Here is a 13,350-nt window from a genome sequence, read left to right as displayed (position 1 = left end):
TTGGTTTGATCCACATTTAAAAGAACTTTTAACGTGACAAACATGGCGGGTGAGAAAAGACAACGATCCGACATGGAGCACAGGGGAAGACTAAATACACAGAAGGGTAATCACCGGACGAGACACAGCTGGGCAGGGGGGGCAGTAACACGAGGGCAACAGGTGAACACAATGAGACAACCAGACACAGGAAGGAAGACCAGACACAGAATTTCAAAATAAAACCATGACGAGACAAAACTAAAATCGTGACAGACAGCTGTTTAAAAAAAATCTTAAGACTATTGGAACAATATGACAAATACTATAAACTGTATTTAAAGTTGAACCACGTTATTTCCAGGTGCGTTCACACACAAGGAAGCAGATTCAGCGTCTGGTGGTGCGAACATGAACAACATAAGAACATACGTTGCAATAGAAGGTCAACAATATAAAGATAATGAAAATAAGTATTTTAAGAAGCTATTTACCATTACAAAAAGAATTAGACAAGTATTACACCACATTTAAATGTAAACACACAAAGAACCTTAAAAGCTACAACACTTAGCAGAATGAAAATATGAAATATATGTAAAACTACAGAGAGTTGTACTTTAAAGTGGAGGGCAGTGCAGACGTGTGCAAACATGGCATGAACTGAAAGAAGGATGGTTACATTACATTCCATTGCATTTAGCTGTCGCTTTTATCCAAAGCGACATACAATAAGTACATTCGACCAGGAAGACACAACTTTGAGGAAAACAGAATCATAAAGTACATCAGGTTATATATAAAGATATTATTAAAGTAGTGTTTGGTCGTGTTAGAGCAGGGGTGCCCAACCCTTTTTCCCAAGAGCCCCCCCAAATGACTCCTGTTGGAAGGGCCGCCCCCTTCACTTCCTGTCACCTGAGAGGAGAGAGAGAGAGAATGATGATGATGATAAAACATGGAGAGGAACAGCCAGAATGACGAAGAGAGAGAAACCAGAGAGTTCATATCTGGATGAATGAGGACACGGTTTCAGTACTCACAGGTCTTCCAGATCTTGGCTCTGATCGTCTCATTATGTCCGATCCTGTAGGGACGAACACAACCCAACAGTTTGAGATCAGGTTAAAATAAGTGTTCTTTGAGTCGGCTTCAGAGTCCTGATCTCATGCTTTACATCCCATCACATCTTCTCTGCAAACACTACGCCTGCCTGCCTCCGCTCTCAGCTGCATCACAGGAAGTAACAGTCATTAGAAACTAAAAACATCCCATAAAGAACACACTACCTTTCCCTCTCTTCTGTAAACCCCACATGTCTGTTAGAGAGCTGATACTAAAGTGTGGCTTTGCGTTTCCAGCTGGCCTTCTCTAGTTTGTGGAAGAATGGAAGAGCCTGCAGTCAGCGGGTAACATCACTGATCTGTTTCCCAGTGAGAGAAACACCTCCCTGAGTTTCATACAGCACCCCCGAGGGTCATACAGCACCCCTCACTGACCTGAGGGTCATACAGCACCCCTCACTGACCTGAGGGTCATACAGCACCCCTCACTGACCTGAGTTTCATACAGCACCCCTCACTGACCTGAGGGTCATACAGCACCCCTCACTGACCTGAGGGTCATACAGCACCCCTCACTGACCTGAGGGTCATACAGCACCCCTCACTGACCTGAGGGTCATACAGCACCCCTCACTGACCTGAGGGTCTGCAGTCTGCAGGCTGGACTCTGCAGGAGATCTCTCAGCAGCTTCACTCCTGAATACTTCAGAGCGTTGAATCTCAGGTCCAGATATCTCAGATGGACGTTGGACTTCAGAGCTGAGATCAGAGCAGAACAGCTGATCTCTGACAAGCTGCAGCCACTCAGTCTGAATAAAGAAAACAAAGTTCCTGTTAGAAATAATAAGGTTTAATAATCTGATCAGAGTCAAATAGGGTTTTAATGCCAGAGATGATGTAGAAACAATCCACTGATAATCTGGAACTTTCACTTTGATCAGATGTTGAACAACTCCTTCCTCTCCCTCACAGCTCATCAGGACTGACAGCATCTCCACCGACTCGAGGGGCGCAGGGTGAGTCTGTGGAAGCTCAGACCCTCCCTCACACCTTCACCTTCTCTCCGTTACTCTGATCAATATTCAGTCATTAGCAACAGGGGAAAAAACAACTCTCTCTCTAGGTCGTCCTCAGACGAGCCCTCCAGCGTCGCTTCCAGTCGTCCCGGGTCTCCAAACATCTGGCCAGTTCATTGGTACTTTGTTCTCCTGCGTCGTTCTTGAGTACGTCCACGTATGTTTGTGCGGGACGTCCTCGTGACCGATGCCCGTGTGTTGGTTCCCACGGCACCACTTTGCCGGCTGGCCGTTCTTGATGCCTTTGGCGATGTCCTGCTAGTCTCATTCTCCTGGCTGCATGTCCTCGCTCGCCCTTGGTATTCCCTCGTACGGGGTGTTGCTGGTTACAGGAACACTCTTGCTGATGTTAAGTACTGCTCGCAGCCTTCTGGTGGAGCATCCGTCCAGAGACGTGTGCGGCTTCAGGGTCCTTCACCGCCATGGAGAGAACAGACTCTCCCGCTGCATAGAAGAAGCTGATTGGACGGGGGAGGTTGGAGTTCCATACACTGGCCATGCCGCTCAGGGCCCTCCATGCAAGGGCCTTCCTCACCTTAAGATCTTGCTCGGTTGAGTTGACCCATGAGCCCAGGTACTTGAAGTCCTTGACTTCTTTAAGCACAGTGCCTTCTGTTGTTGTCAGAGGTGGATTTTCCGGTAAGATGTTATCGGTGATGACCTCAGTTTTCTTGGCCAACCTTGGCACACTCCACTTCGCTCTGTCCAGACGTTCCTGTGCTTGCTCCACGCCGTCGGAGAGCAGGCTGATGTCGTCCGCATAGTCCAGGTCTGTCCGGACGACTGTGTGGTGTCGTCTCGACCGCCTTGTTGTTAGAGTGAAGCCAAGATCCTGCTCTCGTCCACTGATGGCCTTCCTGAGCGCGTAATCCAGGACCATGATGAAGAGGAAGGGGCTAGGGTGTCCCCTTGTTTTACCCCAGCCAGGATGTCAAACTCCTCGCTGTTGCCGTCTGGGGTCACCACCCTGGCCCTTGTTCCTGCGTACATGGTCTCTATTGCCCGGAGTAGGTTGGGAGGGACACCGTAGGCCTCAAGGATCTTCACCATCGTGCTTCTGTGGATCGAGTCAAATGCCTTTTTGAATTCGATAAAGCACAGTACAGCAGTCAGGTTATCCTTTTTCACCTCCTCGATCATTCTCCTTAGTGCCAAGATCTGTGCTACGGTGGTTCTCCCCTCTCGAAAGCCATTCTGGTTCTCCCTCAGGTGAGGGTCGATGGCGTGCCGTATCCTGTTCAGTATCATCCGGTTGTGAACCTTTGCGGTGATACATGTCAGGCTGATGCCGCTTTGAGAGGTCTCCAGCTTTAGGCACCGGGATGATGTTGGAGAGAGACTGCATGTTGTGCAGTAGAGCGAGTCTAGGATGAGGTCATCGAGATCACAGTTCTTTAAGACCTCCGGGGGTATGCCATCCGGCCCAGCACTTTTGCCCTCTCTCACTGTGGACTTCGCCCTGGCAAGCTCACTGGCTGTGAAGGGACCATCGTCGATGGGCAGGTTCTGGAGGAATGCTGGTATACTTTCCTCAGCTCCATCCGCTATTGAGCCCAGCAGGCTTTGGAAGTGGTTGAACCAGGTCGTCGGGCGGTGTCCCTCAACCTGTCCCTCCTTAGTCCTCTTCCCCATCATCTCATTGATGCCCCTCCAGGCCTCCCCATATTGCCTTTCACCTTGCGCTGCCTGCACTCTTCGCACACTCTCCATCAGTTCCTCCCCTTTGATAGTGTCGTAGGTACTGAAGAGAAACGGTTTGGCTTCGTTCAGTACCCCACGTCTCTCCAAGGTTGGTTCACGCTCAAAGTTGAGGCGTGCTTCCTCCACCCTACCCCGTGCGACCTCCGGATGTCTGGACCGTAGGGAGGTTCTGGCTCTGTCCAGCACGGGCACACATAGGCTGGTCACCTCCTCGTTTGCAACAACGAATCTCCTGTATTCGCTGCTGGGCTCCGCTCCCTTATCCAGCTGCCGCTTCCTATCCTCCTCCGTATACCTGGTATGAAGGCCAGGGTCGGTTGTGAATGCCTTCCAGTCATTTATTTATTTATTTGCTCAGTCGCACCCTCATGGAGACCACGCGGTGATCAGAGCCAACAGAGCTGAACGTGCCGTACGGTTCAGCATTCAGGATGGAGTTCCTCCACTTTTGCCTCACAAGTATACCAACTGACGTAGCATACCTGTGGCTCAATCTTGGAAGGTCCATCTCTTGCCTGTTCTTTTCCGGAACATGGTGTTCGCTGCCAGTAGCTTGTGTTCCATGAGAAGGGCCGTGAGGTATGCGCCATTGCGGCTGGTAGAGTCGTGGTATGGGTAGGGTGCGTCCTCTGGTCCAAGCATTGCGTTGAAGTCACCCAGGATTGCCAGGAAGTTGTGCGCTGGGACATCTCGGACTGCTGTTGCAAGGTCCTCATAGAACTTCTCCACCTCCTCAGATGGTGCCACGTTGGTGGGTGAGTACACAACTATGACTGTTGTTACTGGGTTGCCTGAGAACTCTGCAATAAGGATCCTATCGGTGTGATGATAAACCAGACGGAGAGCTTTACCCAGCATTAGCCCTACGCCCCCTTGATGCAGCCTGGGCCTCGTTTCGCCACGCAGATGCAGTGCTGAACGTGCATCTCTCCACTCTGCGATACACGATCCGGTCATCAGTGTGCACTCTTCTGTGTTCCTGGATTCCCAGGATCTCCACTCCCCGTTCCTCAGCACAGTGTGCTAGTTCTACTAGTTCTACGTCCACTCTCGGGAGACGTCCGACAGTGGTGCGGTTACCCAAAGTGACAGACCTAATTTTACCCCTATTTAGAGGCAATGGACGTCCCCTCTCGGGAGAGAGACCTCCAGCATGAGTCCCTGAAATGGGACTCAGGTTATTTCACACATCCAGGACAGAGACCGGGGAAATCACCTCTCTGTGGCCCCTCCAAGACAACCCAAAGGACGGACTAGAGACCTCCAGCATGTGTCCCTGAAATGGGGACTCTGTTTATTTCACACATTCAAGAGAGACGACGGGTAAATCCCCTATCTTTGCCGGCTCACAGAGCCCCGAAGGACGGACTAGAGACCTCCAACATTGGGTCCGATGCATCAATTCATGGTGCCCCGACCATGAGAGGGTTTGGGGTGCCCCGGAACCAGGCAGTACCCCAGCAGGAAACACGTTTTATGGTCAAAGGAAGAAAGAGTGATAGAACCGGGGTAAAGCAAAGAAAGTGTCCGACAATAGTGACTTGTGAGGCGGCCAGAGAGTCTGTCATCTCTCGGTCCTATCCTCCAGGCAATGCGGTTTACCAGAACTGGGTCAAATTGACCAAAATGTAAAAAAAAAGTTTCAATTCATCCATGGAAAAGGGGCTGAAAATGAAAAAAGTAACCCGAAAATAGTGCATCATGAGCCCGCAAGAGTCCCCTGTCAACTCCCCTTGCATTCCTCCACAGTCAGAAAAAGTCTGAGTTCACTTTTTGGAGATCCATAGAAAAGGGGTGAAAGTGAGAAAATGTATCCGAAAATAGTGTCTCATAAGGCGGGTAGAGTCCCCTCAAACTCCTCTTACATTCCTCCAGAGACCAGTTCAAAAACTTAAAGTTTGGTAAGAACCATGCTGGGGGGGTCTCCGGGCAACACATGTATCCGAGCCAGAGTGCACATGGAGCGGATACATTCCTCCATGAAGTGAGACAGCCGTTTTTTTCTTCTGAGTCCTCTCAAAAACCGGGTGTCTGATTCCGTGCAGACCGTAGTCTGAAATTCATGAATGCATTTTTTGACGGAGAAGGGGGAGCTTGGTTTCCCCTCTCCGTTGTAAGTTGCAACGGGAGAGTGGAAAAGTGTCCGGGGCTTCGGCCCAAAGCGCCGAAGGGTTGAGCTTTGGCACTGGAGAATTTTTTGGAACTTAATTTTTGATTATTTTAAGATATAATTGACCGTTTTCTTTACTTTTTTTCTTCTTTCCACGGGTGGGGGCGCATGGCAGGCCGCCTATGAGCTCCCAAATTCGGCCTGGAGCCTCCAGGATTTGGGGGCTAAGCTCCATAAACTGACAAAGTCACCCAGAAATGTCACTTTTATAGCCCAAACATATATAATAAAAATACATTTAAATAGTAAAAGGTACAATTGTGCTCCGAATTACCAGAATTTGATTTATATAGCCCCATGATAGTGAATACAAATCATGTGTTAAAACGCCTGATTAAGCATATGCAGGACCCCAGTGAGCTCCAGCCTATGTGCATTGTGTTAGGTAACAATATTAATGATAAAATAACTCATTTAAATGCAAAAATAATGATTACAAATCATTTTTAGGGGGACAACTGTGGAGAGGAGCCTGAAAATGACTCTCCAGCACCCCGGAGAAGCAGGCTGTGAGATCCACGGAGCGCACCCAGAGAGCTCCTTGCGCACATGGCTCTTGCACCCAGAGAACGGGCTGCTTCATTTCTCTTTATAACCCGGAAAGGAGCTTGAATCGTGGGTACATGAGTGTTAAAGTGCATATAACTGTTTTAATTCAAATGTGCATTTGACTTGCTTAAACAGCCGGTGATATGGACAGAAAAACTGTCCATTTCGTCCACATTCAACTCATGAAATGTACAAGAAGGTAAAAACAGTAGAGTCACTGCTGTTAGCAGACCAGGGTGATGCACATGGCTTTTCTACCAGCAATAAGCCTTTGAAAACCTTGGGAGAAGTGGTGTGAATAGAGGCAGAGCGCACCCAGAGAGAAGCGGAGTGTGAGAGAGCTCCATGCAGCAGGTGGCTCTTGCACCCAGACTGCACCCAGAGAACAGGCTGCTTCACAGCACTTTACAAGCCAGGAAAAGTGATTGAATCCTGGGTATACATGTTTTAAATAGTCTGATACCTCCAGGGCGCATCAACGCATTTTACAAGCCAGGGGAAGGTGCCTGAATCCTGGGTAAACATTGTTTAATTGTTTAAGTGTTTTTAAATGTGTGGGAACAGTGTTTTGCCACTTTCAAAACCTCTCCCGTCATTGACCGGAGAAATTGGGTCGATGTTGTTTTCAATCTGACCGTTAATATTCCAGTGAGACGAAGTACGTACAATGACCGGAGTGATCCCCTCACCCATCTGCCCTTGCTATGTATAGATGGGACAGTGGTTGGCAGGCGCCAGGGCGTGTCCACACACCGGTGGGCCTGCGCGCCTTGCTTCTGGGGCCCACTGTTGCTCCGAGATCCCCTACAGTTTAGCCTGGGACCTCACGGTACCCAGTCACCGTGTGTGGCCACGAGGAGGAGGGGTGCAACAACTAATCGACTTAATCGATGACCAAATTAGTTGCCAACTAATTCAGTCGTCGATTCGTCGGTGATGTCATCATGTGCGTTTTACCCACTGTTAAGCTCCAACGTTATCAGTCTTTTTATCGGTACTGGAGACATATATAAAATATATGTCATATGTATTATTGCTACATAAACATTATATCGCAGTCGTAGCGTCGCCTACTCGTTTCGAATATGCGAAAAGGCAAATAAATGCGTCTATGATGTATTTTCGACCTTTCCAATCCAGGCGAGAGATCTCTCCCCCGTCTGTGTGCGAGGGGGCGGGGCAGTTTACACACGCACGGCTGCTGCATGCAGCAACACACGGCGGGGAGAGGCGCTCCGAGGTGTGGTTAAACTTTACCCGTCTCGATGCTCGTCACCTAAAGTGCAATAAGAGTTCAGCATGTCAGGGCGGCAACACGAGCAGTTTGTCTAAACATTTAGCAAAAGTGCTCCACATCCAGACGGAGGAATGCACCGGGTTCCACTGTCTCTCTAGCAGCTCTGGAGCCCCGTCCAGAGGAACGCTCCATGTCAGCAACACACGCAGTTAACAACTTTATACAAACATGGGTTGATGATTAGAGGTAACTTATTTATTTTGTTAAAGTTTCAGCCATTCTGTTCACAGTTCTGTCTTCAGATTATTTAATACGATTTGTTAAAACATTGTTGTTTCTTTTGATAAATAAAAAGCCATGTTCATTTTGTTCACATTTTGTTTAGTTAATTTATAATATATGTATTTTTGAATCAAGTATTCATCTTTATTGTCTTCATTGTCTTGTTAGTTTCCACATGCCTAAAACAACCTCAAGCTACATCTAAAAGTTGATGGCTAAATCAGAGCGTTTGAGAGTCCGAATAGTCGATTAATCGTTTCATTAATCGATAGATTAATCGATCAACAAATGAGTCGTTTGTTGCAGCCCTAACGAGGAGGCGCTGCAGCAGTCTTGGCGGTGGAGCGACTTTGTACCAGCAGGAGGAGACGTACACACTGTAAGGAAATATTTGTATGTATTCAGGTTAGTAAACTATCAAGATGCTTAAAAAGGGAAAATGATTTGGGTGAGAAAACTGTGAACTGTTTTTGGGGCCTGGGAACATTTGGTTTTGTGAGGACAAAAGGAAGAGGGGGAAGGTGTGGAGTTAACATACAGTCATCTCAGATCCCTGTGATAAGGAAGCTGAGCCACTGGGATTGGGGAACTTAAGATGTGAGCTGTTGATACTAATTTGGGCAGCCAATCACTGGTCTGGAAGGGGGGCGCAGATAACTCCTCCTCTGGTCAGCGAAGGATTGAGACAGGAACCCCGTTGTGTGCTCTCTCTTTTTTTCTCCTCTGGCTGGCTGGCTGGCTCACGTGAGTATCAGGTAAATGTGGGATCCCACAGAACTGTATGTAATTTGTACTGTATTGATTGTACTTGATTGTATTGCATTGTATATTACCATTAAAGTGGATTATTGTTAAACGGTTACTTGTATGTTCTGGGTTTCCTTCCTGTAAGATAATGGCTTGTGTAGGGACGCGAGGAGATTTGGAAATGCGGCCTAATTAACATTTTAATCTCCTAACAAATGGTGATCTCGACGCCGAATAAACATGAGCTGTGGAAGGATTCAGACGACCACACTGGGTCGGGAACAAGCACTTTTAGACGCCTCGGACAATAGCAGGGCCCTGTAGGATTGTCTGTAGGCGTTTCAGAGTGTTTTTGAAGTTTGAATGGAGTATACAATGCATATTTTTTACCATGTTAGGAAAGTTATATAAAACACGTGAACGTTGATCGCCAGGTATAGAGAGTCCTGCGTAACGAGAAATAAAAGCAGTTTGCGTGGATCTCAGGTATTTTAGTCCTGAAGTGGCGTAGGAGCGGTGCAGTTCGTGGGATGTGGGTGTAAGTCCCACACGACGTAACCTGGATGATCGATATTTCAGATCGATCCGCCGTTTATAACTGGGGGTAAAATAGCAGTCTGAGACCGAATAAGCGAAAGTGTCAGTGGACTGCTATTCTGTTAAATCCTTGGGAGAGAGCGCTAACGTCACCTACATTGTGACGAGACCGGCTCCCGTTTCCCTTGTCTGTAAAAATTAATTTGAAAGGCTGACGTAAACATAACGTTGATCGCAAGGTAGGCAGAGAGTCCTGCGTGACGACATATGTAGCACGTTATCAAGCCGGACAAACTGTACGGGGAATAAATCTGTGTGATTTTTACCTGAATAATCTGTGTGACCGATTGTCTGTGATAATCAGACATTCGCTCAGAAGAGTGAAGCTCATTTGTGCTCTGCTGCTGCCATCTAGTGGCTGAAAGGGGGGGAAGCACGTTAATTAAGTCAGATAAATAAAAGCGAAGTCAATATATTGCGTATATTTAACTAAATGAGCTGTCTGTAGGTTGTCATTGTTGATTAGTACAGACCTTGTTTTATGTTGGTAAATGTAATGATACAAAAGCAAGCTATTCATCACAATTGTATTTTTAGGTTATGAATAAAACAAAGTAGTGGCCTAAGGGATAAGCAGAAAGGTTTTTGAACGCTCGTCAGTTATGACAGGGCGTTTAGGTTTTCAATGTGCGCCATCACGTTAAAACAGGATTGGTGGCATTTTCAGTTCATTGCTTGCTTCCACACGCCTTCCCCCTCCTTGTCTCTTTCACGACTATAGTTAATGCATTAGAACGATTGTCGCTGTTCCGGAACGGCCTTTCAAAATAAAAGCCAAACGCCGCTGTTCGCCAGAGAGGCCTTCACAATAAAACAGCAATTTGCTTAACAATATATTTAACTTATATTACGTCCTTAAATATTGATTTTAATTCATTACAGATCTAACCTGCTTGTAACACAACTTTGATCAAAATAATAGGATAAGCAAGTGGTTAAAGGGGGTTTCCTGTCTGGCTCATTTGATTTAGAACTGAAGTAAGGGAGAATAGTGTTTTATGAGTCATTCCTCATGGTTTCTGAAGATAAATCATCAGTTTGTCTGGACTTTGATATAGAGATAGGATCATGGTGGAGAAGGAAGACCTTTTTTGGTTTCAAATTAAAGAAGAGTTTAAGGATGAAGTAAGCAGGACTTCAACTGGCCAAAAGACATTTTAAAGTTTAATATTCTTGGTTAGCAAACAAGACATCTGATTATATGTCACACATGATAATCTTGCTATAGAAACTAGCTTAAAATATTGGAGAAAATATGTAGATGTTCTTTCGTAGTGTGTGGAATATGTGATGCTGGAAACATGTACGTTTTTCAATGTATAGGAGAAAATGGTTTCCTGAAAGAGTTATGTTGGGTACATATGTAGCAATGGATGAAACAATTTTTAGAGTGAGTTTTTGTAATATCATTTGTAGACATCAATTAGGTTGTTTAGATGGCATTTAACAATTAAGACAGATAGTATGATTAGAAAGAGTCAGAGTGGAAAGGGTTGGATTTATTTAACCTCAGTGTGCTAGATTTTTGTATAGGTAATGCGTCCCGAGACCTGGACTCCCCCTCTGAGTTAGAAAAGGCTACGATCCCGACCCTCCAAGCAGACAAAAGACCTAACCCAACAGGAAACTCCTCCTTCTCCATCGAACAGACAGAGAACCAGAGCTGAAACGACAACAACAAGACTGCAGCCAGAACTATCTCCACCTGTGGCATCCAGAACCAGACAGCATGCTGAAGGGCAGAAATCTACGCTCATCGGTCCCTCAGACGGGACCATGAAGTTCCAAGCTGAGCACAAGAGCAAAGTGTGGGAGATGAGCAGAATCCGCCCTCCATAAAAACAGCAGGGAGACTGTAAAGGAGGGGATAAAATGCAAAGCAGTGCAAGATGGGGCATGCAGATGTAACTGGGCCAATGGCTGACAGCGGATGAAGTTACAGCTGATGGACTGAAGAGAACACAGAATCAGAGGAGTTGGCATGGTCGATTAGAAGTGAGGAGGCCGGGGTCACGGCTTGAGAAAACCAGAGGAGGAGAAAAGGAAAACGGGAATGAGTGAGTTTACACATAAACACACTTATTCACAAAACGCACATTTAAAGCATAAATACGTAAAGACAGAAAGATTTATTAAATTAAAAGTAGCAGTAAACTATTAGAGTAAAATGAGAACACACTGAGGGTTAAAGGGGGCCACATGACAAAGTACAACCATATTCTTCAATCTTTTCATCAGGTTAACAAAATATTCTTTGACATTTTTATTCACGTGTGAATAAAGTAGTGGGATAGTTTTAGGAACCACTCTATAAGACAAATCTTTATCTGTATGGATAATGTTAAAGGGCGAGCTGGTGCCAAGCCAGATATAGTATTCCAATCTAAATAATTGATTTCACCATTGTAGCATAGTTATTACCATAGGAAATATGAAATGACTTCTGTTTTTAAATCCTTGATAAAGGAGGGAGGAATGGTTGCATGTTCGGACATCCAGGGTTCCACACACTGCTAAAGAGTTTAACATTGGTTTTTAGGTGGACCAGAATTGATGACATGTGGTTGTTATACCATTGTTATCGTGAACAAAACATAAATAAGGACATAGTATCTGCTTGAAGATGAAAGGATTTCATATCCTAGAGGGGATTAGGTATTGTGAAGACTCCACAAGGTATCTACTAATGTATTGTAAAGAACTTGAATTGACTTGATAAATAAGTGAAGATAAGAAGATGTATGGACCATAAATTAGTCAAGTGGTAAATAAAAATAGCGGAAAGAGGGGAACTATTAAAGGGAAGTGGAAAATCAGTCTAATACACACTGATAAAAAAAGGGGGGGGCATGAAGGAAGTATGCACTGGATTTTTATTCGTGTGTGAATTTGGTAGTGTTTTAATTTGTTACAGTGATCAGTTCAAAGGGAGAGTTTAGTAACAGCTCTATAAGATCAGATAAATATTTATTTATATCATGTTGAAGGGAAAGCTGGTTCTAAACAAAATATAGTATTTCAATTTGAGGTACTGGTTTCATGTTCAGACACCCAGAGTTCCACGCACGGTTAAAGAGGGTAACATTGTTCTTTAAGTGCACCAGAATTGAAGATAAATTGATAGAATGAGTTATGGAATAAATAGCAGATCTTTACAGATCCTAGTAATGTTTTGACACAAGATAGTGATGTACACATGTTTCTGAAATAGATCTATAGTCATTTTAATACTAATTAGGTGTAAATGAATTGCAGTAATAGTAATAGTACAATAAGGAAGTGACATTTTTTGGCTAGACACTTTTCAGGGAATGTGGGAAACAGCAAGGAGGGTTGGAGATATCTTGAACATTATTTTGTAATTGTGAATTAATAAATGATGGCGCTCCATATATACAGATTTGTATAGACGGAGGATGCTGGCCTGTGCTGGAACATCAAAGTCTCTGCAGAGCAAGACACATGGCCAAAAGACTGAGACCAACTGACCGACAGGGTAACTTGGGAAGGCACTGTCAATGACTGACTCTGCGGTGAACCTGACCAAACCTGACTTTACAACCTGACAGTGTGAGTGTGTGTATGTCTGCACCTGATCAGTGCAACTGCATGATTAAAACGATGACTAAACAAGCATGTTTTGGACTAACACATTATTTTGTGTGATAATAATGTGTGAAATGAGAGGTTTCCTAACATCGCACAAAAGGGGAAACCGTATCTAATCTGCTTAATGATATTTCACTCCCACAGGAGATGGCTGTTTGAAGAATGTGAAACTCAAACTATGAAATTTGGAATTCTGTTTCTTTTAGGACTGAATGATGGAGAGAAACACTCAAGTGTTTACTGGGAAAAATGTTTGGTATTGTCTTATAATCCATTATGACCTGAAGGTTTTCTTCCCATACAGGTTTTTGTTTACACATGAGATAATGTGTAAAAAAG

The 13,350-nt window shown here is 45.2% G+C and overlaps 1 protein-coding gene across 3 annotated transcripts in view; it reads right to left on the bottom strand.

Annotated features, from left to right (window-relative positions):
* Positions 1 to 312: 312 nt before the first annotated feature.
* The window catches only part of LOC117443872 (protein NLRC3-like), a 31,662-nt gene continuing 18,624 nt past the window's right edge, over positions 313 to 13,350 (bottom strand). For 2 of the 3 annotated variants that reach the window (XM_034079681.1, XM_034079684.1), the window contains exons 8-10: positions 1,682 to 1,852; positions 1,023 to 1,066; positions 313 to 897 (exon numbers count right to left, since the gene is read on the bottom strand). In XM_034079681.1, the coding sequence (XP_033935572.1) occupies positions 884 to 897; positions 1,023 to 1,066; positions 1,682 to 1,852 (229 nt within the window). In that variant the 3' untranslated portion in view covers positions 313 to 883. The remainder of the gene's footprint in view (positions 898 to 1,022; positions 1,067 to 1,681; positions 1,853 to 13,350) is intronic. The other variant, XM_034079683.1, reaches the window with a different exon arrangement.

This window comes from Pseudochaenichthys georgianus, unplaced genomic scaffold, assembly GCF_902827115.2.
Source record: "Pseudochaenichthys georgianus unplaced genomic scaffold, fPseGeo1.2 scaffold_692_arrow_ctg1, whole genome shotgun sequence".
In the NCBI taxonomy this organism is placed as follows: Eukaryota; Metazoa; Chordata; class Actinopteri; order Perciformes; family Channichthyidae; genus Pseudochaenichthys; species Pseudochaenichthys georgianus.
This window is presented reverse-complemented; position numbering and strand designations above follow the sequence as displayed.